The sequence below is a fragment of the Electrona antarctica genome (assembly GCF_951216825.1).
Source record: "Electrona antarctica genome assembly, chromosome: 4".
In the NCBI taxonomy this organism is placed as follows: domain Eukaryota; kingdom Metazoa; phylum Chordata; class Actinopteri; order Myctophiformes; family Myctophidae; genus Electrona; species Electrona antarctica.
In genome coordinates, this window is record NC_136809.1 from 18,265,577 (window position 1) to 18,277,404 (window position 11,828).

The 11,828-nt window shown below is 49.1% G+C and overlaps 1 protein-coding gene across 1 annotated transcript; it reads right to left on the reverse strand.

Moving 5' to 3' along the window:
- Nucleotides 1-466: 466 nt before the first annotated feature.
- On the reverse strand, nucleotides 467-11,623 carry LOC306921207 (integrator complex subunit 7-like; the record flags this gene model as incomplete). The annotated part of the gene is made up of 2 exons (XM_079498318.1): nucleotides 467-1,568; nucleotides 8,811-11,623. The coding sequence occupies 2 exons, from the start codon at nucleotides 11,621-11,623 to the stop codon at nucleotides 467-469; spliced, it is 3,915 nt and encodes a 1,304-aa protein (XP_079354444.1).
- Between the last annotated feature and the right edge of the window lie 205 nt (nucleotides 11,624-11,828).

Below are 11,828 nucleotides of genomic sequence, written 5' to 3' on the forward strand. Positions count from 1 at the left end.
ATTGTGCTTGTAGATCGGCTATTTTCAAATGGCCGAAATGTATATAGGGCTGAAGTGGTTAATGTTTTGTAATAATAATCAAATCAAAATCTAGTAACTATAGTAACTAAAGTTTTCTAATAAATGTAGTGCTGTAAAAGTGCAATATTTGGATCCACGATTTAGTGGAGTACATGTACAATATTTGGATCTGAGATGTAGTCGAGCAGAAGTAAAAGTTGGAAATCCTCAAATAAAGTACAAATACCTCAAAATTGTACTTACAGTACAGTACTTAAGTAAATGTAATTTGTTTCTTTCCACCACGGCCGTAGGCCATACTGTAAAAACAAAAGAAAAGTCCGTGCTATTCTTGGATCTCTATGCAATGCCCCATACAGGCCACGCCCAGATCCAACAATATTCCGCCATTGTCCATTTTCCATCACAACACACTTCTCGCTACTACTCCTACAGATATGTTGCCTCAGTGAGCTCCCTGCTTTGTCTTTTTTCTCCGCGCTCGTGCCGGCTTCTTTGTCGTCATGGCCGCCAGTTCCCACCTCAGGTCGTACGGGAGTTCGGCCTGCTTCAGGCCGTAGCGGAGGACAGCTCGCTTGCACAGCGTGCTCAGACTGGGACTGAGGTCCAGGATGTAGAGGTCGCTGGGCGCCAAGTTGCTCGCCTTGTATCCGCCAAAGAGCACAACGCGATCTCCCAGGATGCAGCAGCACATCCTGTGCATCCTGCAGGGGTCCTTGCCCTTGGGTTCGACCCTCCGCCAGGAGAAGGTCTCCGGGGTGTACTTCCACATGTCGTTGAAGGTCCGGCTCAGGTTGCGGCCGCCGAACACGTACAGCTCGCCGCCGTAGGCGAATGCCACGTGGCCCACGCGTCTCCTGGGCCGGTGGCGCTGCGCGGACCACGGTGTGCTCAGCCAGTGGGTCTCGGTGTCGAACACCCGGACGTTGCTGCAGTCGTCCCACTGGTTCAGCCAGCCCCCCCATCCCCCGAACACAAACATGCTGGTCCCGATGATGGTGGCGGTGTGGTGCTCCGACGCGGTCGCCGGCGTGCCTCCAGTGTCGATCGCGGACCAGACCATGGTGCCGCTGTCCAGCACGTGAATGTCGTTGGCGGGTCCCTTCAGGTCGGTGTGGCCTCCGTGGACATACATGGCCGCCCCCAAGGCACAGGCCGAGTGGCCGTACCTCGCGTCCGGGACAGCTCCGGAAACGCTGGCTTCGGGTCTGAACCACGTGCGGGAGTCCACATGGAAGGCGTAGACGGCGCGGCAGTAGGGCCAACCCCCCCAGATGTAGACGGTGTCTTCTATCAGCACGGCCGTGTGGCCAACCCGCATGGAAGGGACCTCGCTGGGTCGCTCTCCTCTCTCGTCCGACGCCGCAGGCAACTTGCTCCAGCGCAGAGACACTGTGTTGAAGACGTGTACGCCCATCTGGAAGTCCCCAAAGTCACTGTGTCCTCCGAACGAGAAGAGCTGGTGTCCGGCTGCCACCGCGACGTGGATCTGACGCTGCTTCGGAGCCCCTTTCAGGTGCACCGCCCAGCGGAGCATCACGGGGCGACTGGAGAAACGTGCATGGGTCAAAGAGGTCAGAAGTTTGTCGAACAAAATGAAGTGCTGGTATGTTCGCCACCGCTCATATTGGAACAAGTGGCTCAAATGTCACGTAAAGTTTGTCAAATCCCGCAAATATGTATTGATTGGCCAAACAAAGCATTGCTATGGGGTACACACAAACATACAAAGCTGGGCATAGGGGAGACTCAAAAAGGTAGTAATTGTTGTAGTCGAAAAAATTAACACTGCATCAGTGTATACCTTTAAGAAAACATGCAAAAAAGTGTCCTGTGCTCTCACTAGCTATAGCACATTTCAGAACATTTCAACACTGTTGCGATGGATCCAGTTATTATGTTACAAGCGGGTTTCCATTGATTCATTACATTTAGGTTATATCTTTTGCATTTCAATGGTAACAGGTTTGAATTGTCATGGAGACATTTTCTGTCTCGGGTTGCATGCTCATTATATGGAGACAGCTTGGAACATCTTTCTTTTTTCCCTGTTTTATGTTTTGTGAGGGGTAGATAGAAAGTGGGCTGACAGGAAATGGGGAGAGAGATGGGGGGGTGACATGCAGTAAAGGCAGTCGGAATTGTGAGTCGAACCCGCGGAACACTGCCAGACTGGATTACCAGTCAAGGTGCCTGGACCGCCAAGGCCCCCCAACGGCTGGCTTTTGAAATTATGTCATATGGCAGCAAGTCTATGGACTTTTAATGTTTGTTTAAATAACTTAAAATTTCTCTTTTGGGTCTCCATTGGGGCCTGCCACGTCTATATGGAATTTTGTTTAGGGCACTGGCTTTTGTTTAGAGCAGTAAATATCATTTGACATCATGTGGATCAATATGAATACATCTTGTGACTGGTTTTGTTTTATACAATAACACACTGCATTCATGTCTGGTAATGTATATGCTGTAGTGACAGTAAATCTGCAATGAATGAAAGAGGTGCCCTCACTTCACGCAAGTGTGATTTTTGAGGGGCTCCTATGCCCAGTGGGCTTCTATGCCCACTGGGCATGATTGGCTGATCACCCCATAGCGATGATTTGATTGGCTGAGCAAAGTACATGAAGCTAAAAGTGAGGGCAGAAAAGTGAAGACGTAAAAGTGAGGACGCAAATTGTGATTGCCCAGAATGAGATGATGCATGGTGATGTATGATGATAACTGGAAGAGCCACCCATCGACTTCTCTACACGGCTATACCTTCCCCGTGTTTCTTCACTAGTCCGATCCAGAAGAACACAGTTTGCCGGCCACTGCTACAGAGCTGATCATGAGGTTATATCTTCCCTTCTTCTCTGGAATCCTGCCTCAAAGCAGATCAAAGGTAGAAAACTGTCGTTCCCTGACGTCATCGCTAGGGACACATGCATCAGTAAGCAGGAATTGGGGAAGGCAATGAAAGACCGGGAAGTCTGGCATGGCATTGTGAAATCCATGATCTCAACCGTGGTCGAAAAATTATGATGATGATAAGAGAGCCCCTCGTGTGATTATTTTAAAGATGGAGTGCCATGATGTATGTATCTTTTCCAGTTTTTGAGTGGTGCAAACCACTCCAACAACCAGCTTTGTCTGTATCTATGTTTGTGTACCTGTGTACGTGTCCGTGGTTAGTGTGTGACATCACTGACATAGCTGATCAGACTATATAAGACTTTGCACCACTCAGTTCACACGGGTGTGATTTTTCATGTGTTTATGAGGTGACAGTACTTCATTAGACCCCTTGGTGTGGTTGTTATGTGCAATGATGTCTTCCCTTTGTATTTAGGGTTTCTTCCTGGAGGCTGAAACCTTGCCAGTCAAACGTGCCAATGAAAAAAACAGTGATATAGTGACATCACAATATCATCCCCTCCCCTAACCCCTCCCCCTTTATCATACAACAACAGCTATGGGTGTGGCTTCAGTTCAGGTGGATCACCACCCATCAGTGCCCTCACCACCAACTACCAGGCATTCTTAATGAACTGGTGGGTGTGTCTACATAAAAACGACATTTTAACATAATGTACACAAAAAAATCTTCCTCCTTATATAATCTTTATATAATAACTTCTTGTTCTTGAACTTTAGTATCCCTGGCAGATAGGACATGAACTGATGACATGAACTTTATGTTCAGTTTTTTAATGTTTTTCTTATTCTATTTATCTTTGTTATGGATTCCTGTAGTTTTTTAGGACTTATTTATATTCAGAGTATTGTCTTGCACTTGATATATTTATTATTGTATGAGCCTGTGCTGTCTTTTAACTAGGAGAAACGTATTTTTTCTGCTGCTGCATTTGGAAAGAATGACAAATAAAGAAATCTTGAATCTCATAATACCTGATGATGGTGTTTTATGGTGGAAAAAAAGGCAATCTACAAACTCACAATGCGTGACATTGAGACTCATTGGGAGCTTGCATATTGGCTGTTTTCACTATTTCTGAGCGGTGCAGACCGCTCATGTGTGGCTTTGTGTGTAGGTCTGTGGCTTTGTGTGTACTATGTTCTAATTATATTACATGACATGAACAAGCCAGGGTTCTATCCTCATGTCCTCTCACATGTATACTAGTATCCTAGCCGCAATTATGAGCTACTTTCTGTCAAGAAGAAGAAATGTTGGAGTTTGGAAGCGCTCGTTTGTATTAAGGGGTCGCGCTGCTGCCTCCTGCATTATGTGCAAATGCGAAACAGATGAATGCAGGGACGTTCAGTGATTTACGACGAGCGCTTCCAAACTCCAGCACTTAGAAAAAGAATCACTTGCACAGAATTTCTTGACAGAAAGTAGCTCATAACATGTCTACGGGGGATTTTTATGAAAAACAAGCTCGGCAGATTGAAAGAGAATAATTCAAGCTTGGACTACAGCTGCAATGTTGGTGAGTTTAACGTCGTTTAAGACAAGCAGATCGCAAGCGCAAAAGGATGATTGGGGAGTCAATGGAGGGTATTGCAACTCTAGATTCATCCCATTATAAAAAAATCTAGAGTTGCAAATTGCGGCTAACTAGTATCCGTCAGATAATCATGTATAATTCACAATGGCACAACGGAAGACAGTGTAAGGCCTGAATCACACGTGCACAACAGATTGATGTATAGCTGATGCATGAGATTTATTGACTGATGCAAGCTCACAATGCTTGACTCCAATGGAAGTCACATGGTTTGACACATGGTGTGTAAAAAAATAAATAAATACAATCCACTTCCACTATGCCTTGGCTTATGTCTATTGGCAATAGAGTTACATACAACACACTTACACACTTGTAGAATGGGGTTAGAATGTAATCTCTGGTCAGAGAAAGTAATCCTGGTCTCTATAAGTAGCTGGGTGGAATAACGTGTTTGCATGGGGTACGTCCTGCCACTGCAACTCCCCCTGTCAGGTGATAAGAAGTTGCCTGCTCACAAGATTGTTTTTTAAGGGTCAACTTGGTCACCTGAAAATGGCGTACCTACAAGCTTGCAATGCGTCACATGGTGATAGTTATAGTAGATCAACTATCTTTGGTTAACTCTTGGGTGAAGCTTACCTGATGGGTGCAGCATTTCCCAGGATGACAATGGCTCCATCTACCGATCGGGGATGGTCATTGCACGTTTGTGATGGAATTTGATGACTACAGCTTCTGGGAAAACTGGAAGAAACTTAACAAACTAAAACAGGACAAACTAGAAAAAGTGCCCTTCTGGGCACAGGTCTCCACCAGGAGGATAGGACTGTGTGAGATGTTTATCAAAATGTTTAGGAGTGATATAAACATGTTTGCCTTTGATGGCAATTGGATGATTTGAGGCATTTTGTTCCAAAAATGTGTTTTGCAAAAATCAACCTGTTGGTGGCGCTATAACAGGCCAATGTGAAAAGGGTGGGGTATATTCCTCAGCCCAGTAAGAAAATGTGTGAAAGATTTCACGTAAATTGCATGCTGCGTTCATGATTTGAGGCTTTTGTTCAAAACGGGGCAATCTTGCAAACTGTGAAAGCCAATTATAGCCAATTAGGATGGAATATGAAATATCGGACAGATCCGACTTGAGCACATGACCATAGAGATACTGTGTAACGATTTGTGAGATTTTTGGACAGAATCTGGAGGAGTAATATCAAAAAATGTGTTTTACAAAAGTCGGCCTCCTGGTGGCGCTATAAAAGGCAGATGCGGAAAATGAAGGTCAAAGGTTTGTCCTTGGCCTCTAGGGAGTGGGCATGCAACGTTTCATGCAGATCGGTGCAGTTTTAGGTAAAACATGTGAAAAGCTGCCTCATGGTGGCGCTATAACAGGCCGTTCTGGAAAATGCGGGGCAGAGGTTCATCGTTGGCATCCAGGGAGTGTGTGTGCAAAGTTTGGCATCGACCGGGTTAACGGTGCCGGAGATTAGCTGTACACAGACGGACGGAAGGAAGGACGGACGGAAGGACGGACGGACACCCACACACACGGACGGAGTGCAAAACATACTCTCTCCCCATGCCTTCGGCCTGGTGGAGACAACTACCCATCGAAAATGGAGACATATGGGTGAACAATTTTTCTAGCCTCTTTGGCCCAATAGAGAAGAACAAAGAGCAAAAACAAATAAAAGATATACAAAACCTACAGTCAGAATCCATTAGATTCCTAAACGTCTGGGTTTCCGAGGCTATACTAGCGGACGGTATTCTAAATTAAATGATAAAATCCACTGACGTCAAATTCCAACTGGCCATATTACATTTATCGTGCTCAACTCTGGGATTTTCCCCAGCACATGGAATCAAGTAAGGGATAATATCTGGCTAGGTGGTCATTGTCGGAAGATAATTCACCGACAGGGAGTTTAACCACAGAGGCGAAGCCGAGGTGGTTACACTCCCTGAAGTTTTATCCCGCTTATTACATGGCTAACTAACATAAATTAATACATTGACCCAAAACACAACAAAAAAAGTATCCCATAAGTTCGTGCTGGCTGCGTCTGCAGCTGCAGGGCTGCAGCACTGTCGGAAAACAAGGAAGTGAGTTGATCAAATAGAATCCATTTTCGGGTCCTGCTTCGTCTATTTCTCGCTCAAATAAGAGCAATGTTTAGCTGTAAATGACATTGTGTGTCACTAGTGTGTGTGTGTGTGTGTGTTTACATGGCTGTCATGTTGTAAACAGCAGTAAATCAAGCGGGGCGCAGCTGGTGCTCAGAGGGTTTGATTAGGCAGCGGTCTGTTATCGACACATAATTCACCGCTGAATTAAGCGATTGACCAATCAGAATCAAGCATTCAACCAAGCCATGTAATAAGGGCTGATAACGCCATTCCACAAAAGTGGAGACAAATATGACCCAAATACATACCGCGGCCTGCAGGATTTGTATAAACAGCAACCTCGGAAAGATCAGTGGATACAAAGAAAAATCGTAACTCGGTACAGACTCAGTGAACAAAGTCTTGCGATCGAGAAAGGTCTTCATAGTCAGACCTCTCTCCCGAGAGAAGACAGACTATGCACCCACTGCACAAAAAATTAATTGGAAACGGCAAGCTATACATATCCTAACCGTCTGTCCACTGTACCAAGACATCAGAGGCCCATACTTAGCACAGATTACAATCACCCGGATATTTAGAAAACATGACAAATGACAAAAAACTCCTATATCTGCTGGGTGATGTAGGCCTACAACAATGTGCAAACACAGCAGCAAGATGTGTGAACTGCTGTGATAGGAGAAGATATCAAATGGAACACAACCACCCTAAAGACTAATCATTGTGTGTATTCCCCCCCACTGCATCGAGTGATCTTGGTACATAGAAAGTGATTTATTGGAGATTCTGACTTTCAATTATACATACATTTTGTTTTCATTGTATTGTTCCACTTTTTGCTTTGGCAATGTAAACGTATGTTTTTAGTTTAGGAGACGGGAAGCAGTCTATTCATTTCCAATGGGAGAATGAACGTGAACCATTCTTCAGCTGAATGCTGGATATCTCACCCCTTTACCAACTCAACCCGCGGAAAGTATACAGAGACATATCACCCCAACATGTCAGAAAGTGAAGACATCTCACCTGAACCGTGGACAGCTCACCCAAGAGACGGACAGCTCGCCCAAGAGACGCGGACAGCTCACCTTATGATTTACAGACCACATGAGAGTATAAATTACTATAAGACATTGTAAAATATGCTGTGAATGCATGCCTATTTCTGTAGAATGTTGTTCAGAATACTTTTTGTATTAACTCATTATTGTTATGGAGGGGAGAATAAAGTGACTGCATGTTTCTAACTCCCCTCAATGTAATGTCTGAATACCCAATGTCTCACATGCTAATGTCTTGACTATATGAAAGGGAACCAGGCGAAATAATGCAGAATGTGTTGTATGTGTGTAGAATTCAATTCAGCTTTATGTACACTTTGGCTATTATAGCATGTGAGCTTGCAGATCTGCTATTTCCAAAATCTGTGTTTCTGAAGTAGCCTGTCATTGAAGTAGTGTTGTGCAGCTACTATAATATTCTTCTATATTTTTGAAGGCCTCCTATGTCCAGCTTTGAGGGTTTGTGTAAACACAAACATTGTCCTAACACAAACATTGAATGCCTTTGACAATAAATGGCCAGTTTTGAGTGTTTGTGCAAACACAAACATTGAATGCCTTTGACAATAAATGGCCAGTTTTGAGTGTTTGTGCAAACACAAACATTTAATGCCATTGACAATGAATGGCTAGTTTTGAGTGTTTGTGCAAACATTAACATTGGATGCCATTGACAATGAATGGCTAGTTGTGTGTTTGTGCAAACACAAACATTGAATGCCATTGACAATGAATGGTCAGTTTTGAGTAAACATTGTGTAAACACATACTGTACATTGAAGACAAAAGTGAGAACGCAAATTGGGATTGGCTGCAATGAGATGGTGTATGATGATGTATGATGATGAGAGCGCTCCTCACTTCACACAGGTGTGATTCTACCATCTATTCTACACCAACTCTCTTCACCAAGCTGCACGTCAAGTTATTATCAGTCTGCACTAATGGAAACTGATATTCTCTCCGGTTTTATGTAATATAACAAAAGGTGCTATAAAGTAACAAATGTAATCCAGGTGGTGCCGTGGATGAAAAGGCTATATATATTTATTTATATATATCCAGGGGTGACCTGAGACATAAATGTTGAGGACCACTGCTCACTCCAGGTCAACCATCTGAAAAGCGTCCATACCCATTCTGTAGCGGACCAGGCTGGGCCCTGGCCTGTTGCTGCTGCTGTTGAGCGTACGGCTCGTCCATGGACCTGACCAGCATGGTCACCTTTGGCCCGGTTTTCCACTCGGCGCCACTTTCATCCACCACCGACGCCTCAATGGTGACCACGTGGGTTCCCGGGGCGGAGAAACCGAGCAGGAACCGAGTGCTGAAGTAGTCGCCGTGAGGCTGAACTCGCTGCTCGTTCCGGGCTTCCGGTGGAATCCTGCCGTCGCCGTCGGGCCCGGTGGTTCTACCCTGGAGAGCGGACGTGATGGCGAGGCAGACCGAACGAACCTTTCGGAAGAGTCGCGGTGGCGAGGTGGGTCCGTGGTGGTGCACCACCGCCCCCTCCACCTTCAGAGCTAGGTGTTGACCACTCTGCACGGGGATGGGCTCATTGGGGGTACGTGGGGACGGTGAGAGGGCGAGCTTGATGCTGGTCGCCTGGAGCATCTGGAAGAAATACCGTGGGAAGGGCAGTGGCACCTCGAGCAGCGCCACGGCGGCGTCACAGAGGCAAGCTGCGTGGATGTAATACGAGGCGGGAGGGTGTCTCCTGCTCAGTCCGTCCACTTCCTCCAGAATGCGGTCGAACACCGACGTCACACACCTCTCGTGCTCACTCTCTGTCCGGGCAGACCCGGCGTGTGTCCCGGCGAAGCCCCGACAGCCGTCCGACCGCGGCTCGTCAAGCATCAGAGCTTCGATTACGTGAGAGACGAGCAAGCAGCTCTGCTGCTGCAGCTCCACGCCGCGGAGAGTGGCGAGGTCCGCGTCAAACGACGACCTATGCAAGTCGGCATAGAGAGCCGCAAGGTGCCGGAACTCCTCCGCAGAGCCTTTCATCTGCGTGGAGACGTGTCCTCCTACACACCGCCGCGGCTCGCTTCCCAACGCGGCGGCAGCGATGGCAGGAGGGGGGCTGGTCTTCAGGCTGTTGCAGGTGCAGAGGAGCTGCAGCAGTGCTCGCAGGGTGTCCGTGCGCAGCCTCACAAAGTCCCGTTGGAAGGACAGCGGGCTCGGAGGGGTGCCGGCCGCCGCCAGTGAGGCCACGGCCTTCTGGTACGAGCACAGGGCCTCAGTGAGGGCGCCCACAACGTCTCCGTCGCGCACGCGAGCCAGGCAGCTCTCAGCCCAGGAGAACTCCTTCAGGCCGTCTAGCCAGAAGTAGAAACGCTCCGACGTCACACGGCTCCGTAGGCTCCCGTACAGCTTGGCGGACAGCTTGTGGAAGCCCAGGTGCGAGGCCTGGCGTGCAATTTGGTATGCCGTCCAGCCATCCGCCACCTTCTCCAGCTGCTGCTCGGCGACTGACTTGGCTTCGGCCGACAGCGACGACGGGCACCTGTCGGCGGCGGCGGAGCTTCCGGACGCCCTGTCACACAGCTCCGCCAGATCTTCCAGCACGCAATCGCCCCCGAGCACTGGCAGATGGGTCGCGATGGCGCACAGGGCACGGCACGTGAACACGCGACAGGAGTTGCAGGACGATCGGAGCTGACAGAGCAGGAAGTCCACGGCCGCCGGGCCGAGGTGCGGCCGACCCTTCGTCAGCCGAACCAGGCAGGTGAGCGCCACACGGAGCGTGGCGTGTGCTCTGGCGGCGTGGTCCTGACTGCAGAGCACCAGAAGACTCTGCACTCCCAGCATCGAAGTCTGTTCCAGCTGCACCGCGTCTTTCTCCTCTGGACAGGAGACGGTGACGTTGGTGAGGATGACCACCCCGTGCTTGACCACCGCCAAGTTGCTGTGGTAACAGCATTCCCGGGCCAGCTTAACGAGCTCGTCGAGCTGCGGAGGAAACGAGCGCTGCTTGACGGCGACGGTTCCAGAGAGCGCCGAGAGGACGGCCAACATGCCCAGCTTCAGGTGGACGTAAGGGCTGCTCTGCACACACTCGCACAGGGTCCGAGTGCTTTCTCCGCTCCAGAGGTGAGGAGCCTTCTTGGCCAAGAGCATCAGGTCCTGAATGGCCAGCCTCTTCACGGATCTTCTGGGGTCGTCTTTCAGGTGGCGGAACAGGAGCCGCAGCTGCTCGGGGACGTGGACGGGAGAGGAGGCGGCCAGCCAGGTGAGCGTGTGCAGCGTGACGATGACCATGGCGCTGGACGGGTACGAGCTGACCAGCTGCGTCAGGAGCTCCCTGCTGCCGGACGCCAGTCTGGTGTCGTGGTGCATGTGCTGCATCACGGGGATCAACTTCAGCTTCAGGTCCACGGGAGTGTCCGGACCTCGGATCATCTCCCCGACCCGGTTGGAGACGGCAGCCGCAAAGTCTTTGGAGTGCGCCGAGAAGCTCACCGCGGCGAATACGGCCGCCTCGACCTCGGCACCGTCGCCAGAGTCCAGACTCTGGCGGACGCTGTGGTGCACGTTCTTCCTGTCAGGGGGGATGATGGAGGCCAGACTGGCCAGCGTCCTGAGGGTGATGGCCCGGGCCACGGGGTCGTTGCTGCGCATCACGCTGAACACCTGGCTGACCAACTCGTCCACGTTGAGGATCTTCTCCAGGTGCCTCTCGCTCCGCTGTGCCACCTTCAGCACGCAGAGGCGCAGGAAGTTGTTCCCGGGCGCCGCGAATACGTCGGCCAGCTTGAGGAAGGCCGAATTGACGAGTGAGTGGAACGGGTACTTGTGGAAGAGTTCGGGGAAGAGTGCCACGGCCTCGCACTGCTCCCCCACGTTCCCCGACCTCAGGCCTTTGTCCAGCTCTATGAGGGCATCCAGGCCCTGTTGTCCGTAACCGCCGGCCTCCGGCGGGAACGACTGCTGAGCCGAAAGTGACATCAGTGTTTGTGTGTATGCGTCTGAACTGCACCTCAAACTTATGTGTTGAAGCTATCTATGACTGCTCCGTGAAGAGTTACCACTCTGGTCCATTTCATCTGTTTAGGTCATTAAGAAGTACAAGGAGTTGTGTGTTGTTTTTTACCAGATCCCATGAATCATCATGACCCGTTTATGACGTACAGTATGTCTGCCCATATATGGC